The sequence below is a fragment of the Erpetoichthys calabaricus genome, chromosome 4 (genome assembly GCF_900747795.2).
Source record: "Erpetoichthys calabaricus chromosome 4, fErpCal1.3, whole genome shotgun sequence".
NCBI classification, from domain to species: domain Eukaryota; kingdom Metazoa; phylum Chordata; class Cladistia; order Polypteriformes; family Polypteridae; genus Erpetoichthys; species Erpetoichthys calabaricus.
Genome location: NC_041397.2, coordinates 55,456,177 through 55,472,744, shown reverse-complemented (window position 1 = coordinate 55,472,744; position 16,568 = coordinate 55,456,177). Strand labels below are relative to the sequence as shown.

Below are 16,568 nucleotides of genomic sequence, written 5' to 3'. Positions count from 1 at the left end.
TAACATGGAAAATACATTAGCATATTAAATACAGAGGAGTCAGAGTTGGAGTCAGAAGTACTGGAAACTAAGGAGTCGGAGATGGAGTCGAAGGATGTATCTACCGACTCCACAGCCCTGATAGTCTCTGATATCTGTAATCTTTAAGTAGATTCAAACAACCAATCCATCAAAAAAGATCACCAAAATTCTTTATTTCAAGACTCAATACAATACCTCTGTTAATAGTATCATAAATACAAAACAAATAATAACAATATAAACACTGATTTTAAAATTACTAACAGTTGTAAAGGGAAACATGCATACACAGAAAGTGTTTGGCAGTATTTAAGATTCCCTCTGAGACTTCTAGGAAGTGTAGTGTTTTCATCTCTTTTGAAAAGCTGATGACCAGAAAGCGCCTCTTGGCGGGCTTGAGTGGCACCGGAAGTACTCCTGAGAATAATTTTAAAACAGGCCACAACTCATCAGTCAGACCTTAAATACTACAGCAGGAAAGGGTGGCGTCCATCAGAAGTCAGTTGAAATGCAGCACCTTTAGTGCTTGTTCCAAGCCAAACACCTGCCTGTATGGCACACTGGTATCCTTTATGACAGGGGTGGGGAACCTCTGGCCTCTGAGCCATATACAGCCTGCAAGACAGATTGATCCGGCCCACCTTGCAGTTCATTAATTATTAGTATTTTTTCATTAATGATTTATACAAAAAACAACTCAGAAAAAAATATATAGAATGCAGTTTCTTTCCTGAAATAAAATAGTAGCAAGGGGCGTCTGGGTGGGACAGTCCGGCTGTATGCCAGTCTTGGTCACAGTCAGAGTGAACACAACAGACTTATCATTAATTATCATCGCTGACACACATTGGCGTCAGTCAAGAAAAGAAAAGTAGATGATTAATGTTGAGCTTTCAAAGAGAAATGGATAAACAATTACTTTTTTGTTGAAATAAAAGGCAAGTCAGTGTGCCTAGTTTGTGGGGACGTGCTCGCAGTGATGAAAAAGGCCAATCTCGAGCGCCATTGCAGCTCACAACATGCTAAAGTGGAAGAGTTGAAAGGACAAATGCGCTGGGATAAATTTAACACTCTTCGGCGGGATTTGAATGCCCAACAAGCCACTTTCACAAGACCATGTTCTAACAGGGACATGGTCATGCAAGGAAATTTTGTGGTAATTGCTAAGAAGCTGAAACCTCATTCAGAAGGAGCATTTGTGAATTAGTGCCTTATTGCTGCTGCAGAGCTACTAGCAATTGTTCCAATGTGTCAGTTTGTCTCGAAGAAATGATGCAGAGCATATTACTGATGTGGCCCAAGATATTGAAAACATAGTGAAGGATACCCCGAGAAATTCCAGTTTTTTTCTCTGACTTGCGATAAAACAACAGACATAAAAATTACTGCCCAATTAGCCATTTTTGTGCAAGGGATTACTGCGGAGTTTGATACGAGGGAGGAATTGCTGTCTTTGCAAGCCATGCATGGCACTACTAAAGGTGAGGATTTGTTTGAGCAACTTGTTTTAGCTATTATGAAATTTGAACTACCATTTGAAAAATTAGGTACCCTTGCAATAGTTGGCCCAAAAAAGGGATTGACAGCATTTGTTATAAAAGAAGTGAGTTGCCTCAGTCTCGATCCAAGTGATTTAGTGGTATGCCACTGTATCACACATCAAGAAAACCTGTGTGCACATTCTCTGAAGCTCAAAAATGTAAAGACAACTGTCGCTTTCATCATAAATTTTATCAAAAACAGAGGTCTAAACAGTTGCCAGTTCAAGGAGCTACTCAGTGAGCTTGATTTGGAGTATGGAGATCTGGCCTACCATTGTGAGGTGCACAGATATGCTCACATGGTTTTACAAACTGAGGGAAGAAGTAAAAGAGTTCATGAAGATGAAGGCAAAGCCTGTCATGGAACTCACTGACAGAAAGTGACTACGTGATTTGGCCTTCATGGTGGACATTACTTAGTAATTCTCAGAGCTAACATCAAGCTCCAAGGTTCTAATCAGCTTCTCAGCTCTCTGTTGCTCTGTATGTCAGCACTGTATATGAAATCATTTGGAGTAAAATGAAAGCTGTGGCAAGTGCAACTGGAAAAGGGTAACATATTCGCTATGCGATTTAATGTTGAACCAGCTGATGTACCTGACAACATGCAACATGAAATCATAAAGCTGCAAACCAACAACAAGCTCAAAGCTAAGTACAACAACCGCTCTCTGCTTGAGTTCTATAAACTGTATATACGTCCTGATGACTTTCCCATTCTGAGGAGACATGGTCTGAAATTTAACCTACTCTTGTGTGCAGCTCTTTTCAAAACTGAATCTTGCAAAGACTCGATTCCACTCAAGACTGACTGACCAAAATCAGCTGCGAATAGCATAATCATCACTACCGTTTGACATCAAACCATTCACCAAAGAGAAGCAGTTCTGGCCATCACATCAGAGAGGTTAGTGTGATATATATTCAGTAATTTAGTATAGCCCATTAAGGATGTGGTGGCTCTGAGGCTAGGGATCTGCACTGGCAATCGGAAGGTTGCCGGTTCGAATCCCGTAAATGCCAATATGGACTCTGCTCTGTCGGGCCCTTAAGCAAGGCCCTTAATCTGCAATTGCTGAGCGCTTTGAGTAGTGAGAAAAGCGCTATATAAATGCAAAGAATTATTAAAAAAATTAAATGGCCCTTGATAGGAAAAACATCCCCCTCCCCTGCTTTATGATGTACACTTCCCTTTGTCTGCCTGTTTCACCTTACAAAGCACACAAAAAGTATAAAGATTCCTGACTGGTGAACTATTTATGAGTCCAGTGAAGTAATTTGTTTCCTAAAGTAGCATGCATTTTAAGAATTATTATGTTTATTCTTGCATTCCATTTTTACTGAATGTCCGAAGTGAGCTCTTGTTAAATACTTCCAATAATTAATAAACTAATAACTAATTGTACAACCCTGCCACCCTCAAATGGGTAAAGCATCATAATCAGAAAATGTTACACTAACTGTTATAAACATCAAGTTACAGAACTAAACTTTACCCTTGCCAAATCTCAAACAACTTTGGCCTACTTAGTTACAAAATGATGACACAATAGAATGCCTAAATTAGCAAAGAGTAGGTATTTGGGGAAAAAAACACACACAAATCCTCTTTTAACCAAACCCTTTGTGACATACTTAAAATTAAAATAAATTAAATCATAGCTGAATGGATTATACTAAAGATATGGTGTATTTAAAATACATTAACTGAAACATTTTTAAGTAATTAAAATAATTTCCTTAAACTTTAGCATTAAAGTTATGTGATACATTTTATTGAATAAGATTTTTCTTACTTTTACATTCCATGTGCAATCAACATTAGGAGGATAATGGCTAGGGTAATAAGGAGAAGACAGTGTACCATTCCAAGAGCTAATGCTTCCACCGCAGCCTAAGGCACAATAAACAAATTTAATGAGTAAAATAAACAAAGGCATTATAATGCAAGTTATATAAGGATCAGACCAACTCTTTTGCTCTTTTTGAAAGTTTGTTCTAATTGGCATGCACAGCTGAATAAATTATTATACATTTTGCATACTACCAGAAGCAGCTTTTTATACCTTTTTAAGAGTACATGCTAACAGTCAAACTACAGAAACTTGCTATTTGTCACAGTCAGACTAAGATGAATTATAACCTTACCTGTTTTTGGAACAGCTTGAAAATAAGCCTTAAAAATGGCACTATCTCTTTGCCTGTTGAATGAGAAAGTTACTAGCATCACATTACCAGATGAAGTTAATTTTATGACAGGAGGAGTCCATGTTACTGGTATGCCACACCACCTATAAATTATAATGTAATGAAATTAAAAATATTATCTTATAAAATAAAATAAACATTCCTTTAAAAAGGAAGCTTGTGACAGAGCTTTAGGTGACAAGTCCCTCTTATTTCTTAAACATTATATAAACCTCCAGAAGCCTACTTTTATTTCTTCAAATTGACTGCAGCTACACTCCATTGTTGCATTCATTTCTACTTGAAGATTTATCTTCCATGAAATGCTTTTCTTCTAAATGTACATTTAGAGCATGCATAAACTTTAAGTTCATTTAAATCTGATGAAATAATTATTTTTAACAAAATGCCATGGTTGTAGGATTATATTAGTTAGAGATTGGAGAGCTGCTGTTGTAATTGCACTACTGTATATTGATTTTAAACTGAATTTGTAACATGGTGCATTAGGCAACCATTATTTTAAAACATGTGTGTAACAAAATATGTTCTATTAGACTTTTGTATAAAGATATAAATACTGTAGGAAAGAAATGGAACTAGATATTGATGCAGCATTTTTTTATTTCAACAGAAATATATGGGGCAAAGCTAATATACTGCTGTATCTGACATACAATATTTTTGAACATATAAACTCTAGGTCTACTAAGTGACATTGATGTACAAGTGAAAATGAATAAGCAAATTGCAGTTTTCCCATTGTTTGTAGTAAAGGCTAATTAATCACCACTCTCTGCCAGTCACATAAAATAAAGTTAACATGGGCTTAAATATCTATTTTGGCTTTTTGTTTTAGTTTATTTGCTCTAACTCTTGTCTGTCACCTAATGACGTAATTGTGATAGATAGATAGATAGATAGATAGATAGATAGATAGATAGATAGATAGATAGATAGATAGATAGATAGATAGATAGATAGATAGATAGATAGATAGATAGATAGATAGATAGATAGATAGATAGATAGATAGATAGATAGATAGATAGATAGATAGATAGATAGATAAATTTATTAATCCCCAAGGGAAAATTCACAAATGGTGCTTTCCATTTCCTGTTATAACAAAAACCTTTACTCCGAGTACCTGAGCCTTGTTTATAACACTACTCTGCCTAGACTGCTATTTGAATTATACCTAGAGACAGGGCATAATGATGCCAAGCACCTAGAACAACTGGCTGAAGTCCTAGGATATTTAGAAAAACACAAATCAATAGTTAATAAAAGAAAATGTGACTTTTTCAAACTTAGTTGGAACATCTTGGTCACATTATCCATTCTGCAGGTCTGGGTAACATTTAAAAAGTAAGTGAAATAGTCAAAAGTGTTAGCTCCATTCAAACTCACTCATTTGACATAATTCCTGGGTCTGATTACATACTATGGACAATTCACATCTAATCTAGCAAAGATTCTAAAAGCACCAAATATGCTCTTGAATAACTGAGTAGGCTAAAAATGTGCAGAAAAAATTCCCTTAGTTTCTCAAGCAGGAAATAAAAGCCTTGAAATTACTTAGAGGCACAGAATTAAGTTTAAAAGAGAGAAAAAAAAATGCAGTTCTGAAAGGTTGTGTCTGTACTGTGAAAACTGATGGCATTTTTTGAACAATTTCTCAAAAATAATGAAAAAAGAATGTCATGCAGCTTTGTTGTAGCATTAAACAACCTCATAACTCCTTCCTTGTGTCAGTCAATAATATAAATTAATATGAACTATCAACTTTGTTAGTTCAGACTTTTTATAGTAAAAGAGCTATTCAAAAACAATTTTGAAAGAAAAAATACTTTAATTAACTCAGCTGATCGTGGAACAATTGGGAAGGGTTCCATTAAGTATATCACACTTGATCACAGGTTGCAAAAGAAAAAATATTTTTTTGCATTTAAATGCTGAAAAAATGCAGTCCTAAAATAAACTGGGCTTCTGGGGAATTACTGTCTTTTTAAGATAATTCCCACCTTAGGTCAATGACTTTCTATAGAAAGTATTTTGTATAATTTTTTTCAGGATGTGTTTAGTAAGCAGGAGTTCTCAGAACTCCTATCCTACAGGGAATATGATTGTGCTACTGATTTGCAATAAAGTGCACCTTTGCCACAATGAATAAAATGTATGATTTGTCCAGGGCAAAGTCCAGCACTACGGAGGAATATTTAAGTGAAAATCTTAAAAACTGAATTTATTGGACTGTATAGAAGTCCTGTGGGGACAAGTTTTTTTCTTTGCTAAAAAGACAGATGGGGTTCCTTGTCGCCATGTATTGATTACCAATAACTGAATAAAACTATAATCAAAAATAACTATTCTATTTTTTTTCTCATGTCCAAATGAGCTCACATTTATGTTCATTGAAAATGCACAGTATTTCACATGGGTTTATTAAACCCATTTAATTGTTACTAAACCACTGGCTATTTAGATGTTTTATTTATTTTTGTATGTCCTATAAATGAATACGGATTGACCTTTAAAAAAGCTAATCAGAAGATTCTGCTTTGCAAATTTGTCTAATTTGGACAAACAGTAAACACCAGTGAACAAGTAACTGATTGAATGCTGTTACGACAGGCGCTCTTCAAGTGTGCAGAGATCACAAAAAGACTCAGCATGTCCATAACTGCAATAGCTGTGAACGTGATGTATATGAAAAGAGATAAAGAAAAAAAAATGATTACCGTAGCATATAATTTGATCCTTTCTCTAGAAAAAAGGTATGGAAAAAACTTTTATGGACATTTTTGTGCTATAGCCAATATTACTGATAGCATGCATTAAGAGACTTGATAAGGTGTTGTATGAAATTAATGGGCAGCACAGAGGTTAGTATTACTCTATTACTACAGATATGAAGACTTAATCAAAAACTTGTATGTCTGGCTGCAGTATGTGTGCGTCATGTGCTTGTGAAGCTTCCTCCAGGTGTTCTATGGCAGCAATTAAAATGTTCTGATTGGGGCTGACCTACAGTGTTTATTCAGATGATCTCAGCTAAACTTTGTGATATTTTTATGTTAAAAAATATAAACTAAAACACAATTCATGTCATAAAATGTGTTCAATTATTATTATTATATTTACTGTGAAGCATTAACTACAAAATCATATTTTGAAGAATCACTTTTATTTTTAGCTGAAATAATGACACTGTTTTCACTTATTTTTTCTTTACATACGAATTACTTTTACATTTGAGATTGTCCTCTGGCCCCCTGCAAATTTAAACTGGACTAAGTAATTTGATAATGGATGGCTAAAAATTGATTTTGCTTACAGCAAATAATTTACACTTGTACTATTAAGCTGCACAGACATTCTTAAATTTTTCATCCTTCAGTTTGAAAAGGTGCATATTATAACCTGAGACACTATATTTTTCATTATTTCAGACTATTTAACTATAAATGCTATTGGTGCTTTGTCCAAATTCAGGAAGTTCATATTTTATATGATCTTTTTCTCAAACCAGTATCTTAATTTGATGTAAGCCCATGTTGTTAACTGAACTCCATTTTAAACACACAGCTGATTCTTAACTACTGTATATGAGTAAAATCTCAAAAATTACAAATAGTGAGCTGAAGCTGAAGTCTCTCTCAACAGGACCAGCAACAAGGCAGGAACTAACCCTGGATAAGGTGCTAGTCCATCACAGACCACTCTAACTCATACCACTTGACCATCTTTAAAATTCAGAAAGATGCATAATGCTTCCCAAACATTTAGTATAAAGGAGTCTATTTAGTTCTTATATTTTTCGCTTCATTCTAATTTATTCACTTGTTAAGAACTTTAAATTCAATATTATTTCTCTTTTCCTCAAACCATTTCACTTGTGTGTATTCATCATTAAGTGACTAATTTAATAAAATGGTACTCTATTGGCTACACACCTGGTAGTGCTACATCACAAGCATTCCTGGCACTATTGAAAGAAAAGGGCAGACTCCTTTGATGTTTCCAAGAAAATAAATTAACTTATTAAATGGGCCATTGTTTTTGGTTGAGTGGAACAAAGAGATACTGTAGATGCACATGAACGAATTGCTATTTTTTAATATATAGGCAAATGCAAAGAAAGACTATCACTCCCAGGCAATCTAGAACCGAATACTACATTATGCAAAAGTGTATCTTCTAGTTTCTATTTCTAAATGCACAATGAACAAGAAATGAACATCACCACTGAGAAATATTGTGCATGTAATTGATATGTAATATTTACATTATAAGTAAAATGTATACTATCTAATAATTTTCTTCATCTACAATTCTGGTTTTCAGCATATTACTTAAAGCTTATGTTAAACACAAATATTACAATTTTTAATTATCTATATCTTTGTGAAGTTAAAACATTTTAGCTGTAGCTGTGATAAAGCAAAGGTTAAATATTAAATATTATGAGAGGAGTTACTTTTAAGTTATTGCTCTAAAAGCATACCTGCATGCTGCCTTGAAGGACTGATGATCATAGGAACAAATAATCACAGGGACAACTCAAAGTAAAAATGAACAAAAAAAGAAAATAGAACTCTTCTGCCTTTCTGGACCTTCCTAAATAGATTTGTAATTCTTGTCTACCAGTTGAGGTAGACTACAAACTTCTGCACAGGTCCTTCCTTCACTTCCCATCTTCATTATCTCATCAGACCCTGGCCACTCTTTGGTTCACAAGATGAATGTTAGCTCATTCTCCTCTCAACTACTCCTGGCCATTAGTGGTAAAGCTGACCTTCCAATGTTTCCAAGACAATAAGCTACAACTCTCTTTAGCAGATCTTAGTGTCTTTGCACTCCTGACCTTTCTGTTGTCCTTAACGGATGGGTTTTCAGGGAAGACCCCCAGTTTATTTGAGTGTAACATTCTCCATCTGCTTATACTGCAATGTGTTTTACCTAAAAAACGCTGGTGCTTGCAAAAGTTCCACTTTTTTAGAAAGGCACTTATCATGCCAAAAATACTTTGGCTTCAATTTTTTGTTATGTTTTATAGCAACATCTTTTGGACAAATTATTAAATAGAAAATACACATTATGCAAGAAAGTCAGCAAAACTTAGTATTAAGCATCTGTAGGAAATCTGTAGGAAAGTTACACAATTTGTTCTGTCTATATTTTTTATATTTGTATATATATTCAAAATCTTTAGGAAATCTGTTGGAAACTTACACGATATGTTCTAACTGAATGAGTTTTCCACTCTCTGTACAGTACTTTGAATTAGTTCTGTCAAAGCTAGTAATAGAAGTAAAACATACGAGTATTGTCACATGTACTGATGGATGGTATAACTGGGTTATTTTTAACTCCAGACGTTCATAATGTATAATGTCATTGCAATGTCATTTTTACTTTTTTTGAGAGATATTGTGTATCTACCCTTCACCATCTGTTTGTGAGCAAATTACCTCACTTTACCAACTACATTTCTTCAATCAGACAAAAAAATCCTATTAAAATGGGACCTATTGACAGTGCTAAGAATTAGGCAGCAATTTTTGCTTGAACCTTTTCATTTTTAATAATGCATGTATCATTTTTACCAGCAGTTAAAATCAATGAGATTAACAAGCATGTAATATCACTGTCCTACCAGTTGAATGCTGATTGACCCTTATGAAATAAATCACATTTGAAATGTAGGATTATAAACAGTTATGTAAAACATACAAAAATACCACAATTTTAGGTAGAAAGGTTAAAAAGAACTAATTTCTACATACAATACCCAAAAGCAGCCTTCATTCAATAGTGGGATTTTTAAGATTTTGCTGACTGCAACAGCACAGCAAGAAGTAAAAACTTTAAAAGTGCTTTGACCATGGACCATCTAAGCAGTATGAGATAACATGTAACTTCTGATAACCACTACCCTAATTTATGAATAAGATCCAGAGGTAGTTGAACTCCTCCACTTGAAGCAGCACTCCTTAGCTACAGAAAATAAGCAACTCTGATCCTGGAGTGGATCATGACCTCTGATTTAGCAGTCCTAATTCTCATCTCAACCACATTACACTCAGCTGCAAATCATTCCACTCTAATATCCCAGTCTGATGTGGTGAGGACATATATACAACTTCATCTGCAAATAGCAGAGATTCAACTCTTATGTTCTTAAATTCAATACCTTCCAAAATTCAGCCATAACTTTATATCCTATCCATGCAAATTATGAATAGAAGAGGAGAAATGACACACCCTTGGTTGAGTTCAACTCCAAATTGAACAGACTTGACTTAGTACTAAATATGTAAATATAACTTTTGTTCCACAAATACAGAATGCAAATATATACAGTAACAACACTCTAAACCCCTGGTAACTTTCTGAAGATATTGTGGAGTATATGGTACTTTTTTTTTTTCATATCCACAAATGTAGAAAGGACTAGTATATTTCCATAATCTCTGTTATATCTTTGCCAGGCTAAAGAGTTTGTGCCCTATTCCATGACTAGGACAGAATCCATATTGGGACTCCTGAACATGAAGTTTAGCTATCAGATGTTGATGTTATTCTAGTGCCCCAGTAAAATAGGGTGATACCTTATTGTACCCATATTTATAAACAGGATCCTAAACCCCCAGTCTCCTAGACCTAATTTATTGTCCCTATCGTCCATGCAACACTGAGGAGGTACATTTAGCCAAGACACCAACACAATATATTGTGTTTTCAGCATGACTAATTGAATCTCATCTTGCAGCCTTACCATTAGGGAGCTTTTAATTTACCACAGCAACCTTAACCACAAAGATGGACCCCACCCTATCCAATGGTTCTGGCACTGAGAGGAGAGCGTTTTCCATCAAGCTGAGGAGTTCCTCAAAATATTCCTTTCACCTCTCAAATATATTTACAATTGAGATCTCAGTGTTTCTTAACTTTTGCTTAGAACAGTCTGTGTGATATCTTACCTACCTTTCTTCAGCTGTCAAATGGATTCCCAGAACTTCTTCAAAACCATTCAAAGTGTATCTTGTCTCACAAAACTCAGCCCACACACTGGCCTTCACTTTGGACACAGCCATAGCTGCAAGTGTTTTGGAATTTAGGTATCTCTGTGGAGACCCTTCTACCACTTGAATGCCATTTTATTCAACTTCACAGTGTCCCTTAAAATTATAGTTCACCAGCAAGTTTTAGGGTTGCCATCATGACAGTTACCAACAACATTTGACCACATGTTCTTGTAGCTGTCACCACATCTGAGGTCTTAACACATTCATTTGGAACTCTACTCCCCTGACAAGTAGGAAAAATTAAGGAAATTAGGGCACCTTCTGAAACAGAAGTGGCCTGTACTGCTGTTAAATGATAATACAGTACTGTGATGTTGCCTCATGTTAGAATCCAAAGAATATAAGATGCAATCTGGACCCATCTTTTTTCACTGCTCCACTATATCATGGTACGACAAACAAAACAATCTCTATCCATCTTTTCTTTGTGCTACCAAAATTTCTCATTGCTTGTGTGCATGGAATGTACTCAATTTCTAGTCTGAACACTCACTGGCTGTTATGCAAACACAAAGCAGGTCCTTCTACAACTACCACTTCTCTACAATAAAATCAAATTAGTTTCAATTTTTCAGCTTGGTATCTGAGTTGATAAAAAATAATAGTGCAGTTATTTTAAAAACAAGCTAGCTTCATCTTCAGAGAGCTTGGGCAGAACCAAATGTTCTAGTAATTAATTTATTTTAGATGAATATGGTCTGGAACTTACTGCAAATGTCAAAGCAGAATTTTTTTTAAATCTATTCATTTCACTGGGTTTACTGACAAGGTTCCCTGTTTTGGTTTTAATATTCAAAACCAAGGCAGAAGGCGTACACTTCAGAAGTCCAAATATCAATAAGTTGCTGGTTTTAGCAATGGATACAGAATATTGAGCCTGCATGTGGTGGATCTTAAACTCCACTCTTTGAAGTAACAAAGAGTTTCATTTCAATTTACTTTCAGTAACTAATAATTCATGTCTCTTGATTGCCACACGAGGGCACTTGGTCTCTAAAGATAAGAGTTGTGATTCAGGTTTGGAGATCTTCTGTTGTTTGATTATGCAAACAGTATGGAGAAGTCATCTATTGCTCCTTTGGCAGCAATCCACAAGAATGTAGGATCATCAGCACAGTCAGAATTAACAGTAATAAATTCATCACGTTTGAGGGATAGCTTCTTGAACGAAACATCAGTACGTACAAAACAAGTACTGAATGTCCAGCGGTTAACACTGAGGGAAAATAAATTGCATAAGGATTGATCTGTGGTGTGAGAGATTGGGAAATAAAAATACAGTCGTTCCTAAACAGGGAGTGACAGTGGTAAGGAAAAAAAGAATATTCTTTAACTGATGAGTTTATTAGCTGGTAACATTCAACCAAATTTAAATAACAAATTAATTTTGAGATTGAATAAGTGGAGTGCAGAATACAATGATGAAAGGGGGTGGAATTTACCTAATAGTGATTTTATTATACAAATCTGTTTCAACACTGATAATTATCTCAATGTTTTTGAAATTTAAACTTTGATTGGTTAGATAGGGTAAGAGTGATGACTAATACGGACTTGGGGAGTAGGTAACACACAGGACAATCCTTTTCTTACCCATCTCCACTAACAAGTAGCAAAAGCAGTAAGCATCATCAGAGCCAAGTATTTTGCACAGTTTGTGTCACATTAGAATGATCTTACTGCACTTACAAGAACTAGCTGAGAAAGAAGTGACTACAAAATATGCTTATTTCTGAATTGAGAGACATCCTTAGTTAATAGCCTAGATTATCTACAATCTATTTTTTTTTTTTTTTTTTACACACCAGAGAATGCTTGAACATTTTAAAATGCCAAAATGAGATTAGTTATAAAAGGTACAGAAAACTGAACATGACAGGGAAAAGCGAAGGAAAATTAAAGAATGATAATAATTAACTGCGGTGGGTTGGCACCCTGCCCGGGATTGTTTCCTGCCTTGTGCCCTGTGTTGGCTGGGATTGGCTCCAGCAGACCCCTGTGACCCTGTGTTCGGATTCAGCGGGTTGGTAAATGGATGGATGGATGGATAATAATTAAAATATTTTAAAGCATAGATGCATTATGCCACTCAAGCTCTCCTTCCTAATTGTAAATGCAAGAACAGAAAATCACTCACAGGGCTTCCAACTGCACATCCACCCAAACTATAACAATACTATAACAAGACTATAACAAACCCCACTCCCTTCCCCTTCTGCCATGCGTAACAGTATGTCCTAAACAGATACATTATAGCACATTAAAACCTTGTGTAGGCAAGGCACACCAGCCTGCCTCATTTCCTACAGAGGATATACTGTATAGTAAAAAGGCATTATAAGAAATTAAGTCCAAAATAGTAACAGGATGGAAACAATGAAACATGATAAATAGCAGCAAAAAAAAAAAAAAAAGAAGAGTCAAGATTACACATGTAACAGAAAGCTTATAAAAACTTTATAGCTCCTATCTCACAATGGTTTAACCCCTCAATATGGAAGCACAGGGATTACCCATACACCCTGAAAAACAGAAATGCAAACTGTCATAAACCACTCTTGGCTAACAGGTTGAGCTACAACTCCACCAGCAAATTTTAAGCTATAGTAGAAGAACCCTGTGTGGCAGGTGGCTGATTGCGAGCCGCACCCAGCTACCTATTTAAGGAGCCGCCGCCCTGCAATCAAGGCTGGAGTCGGGTGAGGAGGTGGACGAGGTCAGAGGAGGCGGCAAGGAGAGGCCCCGAGTGTGTGTGCAGTGAAGAGACGGCTTGGAGGAGAAGCCAGGACTTTGGGAGACTGTTGGGGTTTGTTGGTGTGGTGCACGTAAGGACTTGTATATAGTAATAGTGTAAATAAACGTGTGGTGATGGACTGCAACGTGTCTGCCTGTCTGTGTCCGGGCTGTACCCTTCTAAACCTGTTTCCAACATGACAGGGTGGACAGTTGTGTATACCTTTACCTGGGCATCACATAATGGCTTCTTAGAGCAAGAGGATAAACAACTCTCTCAGACTAAAGCGTTAACAGGCTTTGAGAAAAAATTTGCAATGCGAGTTATACAAATCAAAAGTCAAAATTAAAGACAAGAGAAGAGAATCAGCAGAGGAATCTCAGCATGGGAAAGGCGCTATATAAATAAAATGCATTACTATTAAAAACAGGTTAGGATGAATTTTGGGAAAGACGTCATGGAAAAGGTTATTATAAAAGCTTGAAAGTATCAATAGAAGCAACAGCTTCTTTTGTTTTGTCATAAATCATGTTTCCTCAGGTAATAGTTAGTTTGAGGTGTGCTGAACATTAAAGAAAAGGCTGCAACCTCGTTTCAGGGACCTTTAGAGGTATGAGCCAAAAGGTATGCGTAACAAATGTGCCAGAATGATACTATAAAGAAACAAAGTCAAACTCCACTGTACTTAATACCTATATAATAAAACAATCATACAACAGAAAAATTATTGAGCAAGAGTATTATGTACAGATATGTACTTTGTTTACATTACCATAAATAAATAATAAGATATGACTACACAAACAATGAAACACTATATACTAGGGCTGCCATTTATACCTGTACTAAAAATGTACGCAAAAACAAATTTTTAACATAGTATGATACCAGCATTCTGTTAATTTCAGTACCAGAAGTAAAAAGTAGTTTCTATACACCTTGCACTCAACTGTTTATTAGTGCAATCTCATCTAGGTTGATTCAACATGCCCACAAGCAGGACACTCTTCCCCTGCTCCTTATATTGATTTGCAAAATGCTGCAAGGTGGGAGATAGGGATGGGGTGTTATTTGCTTCTGTAACTTTTTGGTTCCCATTTTGAGATATGAACACTGGTATCAATATTCATAAAATTTTAGTAACAATCCAACACTAATACTGTATATACTGTACAAAGTCCCAAAAACTATTGATGCAGGTGTGAATGTAAAAAAAGTCTAGAATATAACAGATAGGAGCTACTCAAAGTAAAATATGATTTGTAATTCCATTTGTTGCAAAGATTATTAATACAGTCCTACTGGATTGACAGACATCTGCAGAGTCAATATTTTCAATATAGACGGAACATTGAACAAGACACATTAAACATGAAAAATCTCCCTTATTTGTGGCATCACTAAAAATCCTCACCCCAGACCATTCTTTTCTCAAAAGTAGGGGTTAATAGTGGGCACATTTGCAAAAAAAAAAAATTCTATCTCCACTTTCAATATGGATTTGCACAAGGTAGTTTACAGGACCAAAAAAAATCAACTAATTCTAGCTGGATGAAACCATTTTGGTGTCAGCTTCTTTGAAAAAAACTATGTTGCTTTTAAGAAAGAATACTAGTGCAGCCAGACCAGGTGCTCAACTGATTGTTGCCTCTGATTGTTATAAGACCTGGACTGCTTACCTTGACATCTCATCAATCTCTTCCCAACCTGTTTTTTAAGTAATTCAGACATGTATGAATTGTTGCATAGAGAAACTGATATTACTCTTTCAAGAGGACCTAGAATTTGTTGACCCAGAGGTAACACCACAGAAGTCTAACTGCCACATCATGCACTGTAAAGTTAAGGATAAGGCGGAACACTGACTTCTCCTGATGGTGCTCAAATGACAAAAGATGCCAATAAGGTCTTTATGATCCAACACATTTGCTCAGTCAAGTTGGTTTAGGGGTGAATGTGCTGGTCGTCTTAGGTTTCTCCCCAAATTCTTGATGGAATCTTCAATGACTGTATTTGTAAATTGTGGACCCTGATCAGAAATAATATATTTTGTCAACATTTACTCGGTGATCTCATCCCTCAGGATGGAGCAAAGCCATTCTGCCTTGAAAGTGGACAAAGCAAATAGCTCCACCCATTTGATGAAGTAATCCACACTGCTCATCCAGAAGGACTTCTTCATCTTGCTCTTTGGCAGTGGTCCTATATGATCAACTACCAAAATCTCTCCCTATTTATTCATTGATATTTACATCTGAAGTGTCACAAGTAAACCAGGTGGATTTTTATATTGTTGAAATACGAGGCATTTTTTTCATGCGACTCCACACATCATGATGAACCACCAAGCTGCCTAAAAGATCTTGATTAAAGTCTGCATTCCTTCAGTGTGTCCACCAAAAGGGCTGTCACAGTAATACTGCAGGAACAACCAGCAGGTATTAATTTGATAAAAAAAAAAAAAATCATAATTTCCAGAAAGTAAATGTGCCCCTTTTCCCTAGCCATAGCCCCTCTTAATCTCCTGACATACAAGACCACTGGACTTGGGCTCAAGTTATACCCTGCAGAATCAGAGGCTATTGAGGCTACTGAATTAAGGCAGCTGACACACAATAGCTGAGCTCTTGAAACATACACTATGACTTCATCATTCAACCAGGTTAATACAGCCCCAAGTCCATGGCCATTGGTGTCAGTCTAAACCTGAAAAGTGAACATTATATCAGGCTAAGCCAAGATGAATTAATTCTGAAGAGTATTCAATTTCTTCAATATGTCTTGACAAGCTAGTGATGAAATCTAGGCTGTCTCCCTCAAGCTGGGTTGATGTGATGGGGCAACAATGTTGGCTGGGTTCAGAATGAATCCATCCATCCATCCATCCATCCATTGTCTCCCGCTTATCCGAGGTCGGGTCGCGGGGGCAGCAGCTTGAGCAAAGATGCCCAGACTTCCCTCTCCCCGGCCACTTCTTCTAGCTCTTCCGGG

The 16,568-nt window shown here is 35.9% G+C and overlaps 1 protein-coding gene across 2 annotated transcripts in view; it reads right to left on the bottom strand.

Annotated features, from left to right (window-relative positions):
• LOC114651093 (suppressor of tumorigenicity 14 protein homolog) overlaps window positions 1–16,568 on the bottom strand; it is a 77,391-nt gene that overhangs the window by 41,867 nt on the left and 18,956 nt on the right. For both annotated transcript variants that reach the window (XM_051926515.1, XM_051926514.1), the window contains exons 8-9: window positions 3,711–3,853; window positions 3,359–3,456 (exon numbers count right to left, since the gene is read on the bottom strand). In XM_051926515.1, coding sequence (XP_051782475.1) covers window positions 3,359–3,456; window positions 3,711–3,853 — 241 coding nt within the window. The remainder of the gene's footprint in view (window positions 1–3,358; window positions 3,457–3,710; window positions 3,854–16,568) is intronic.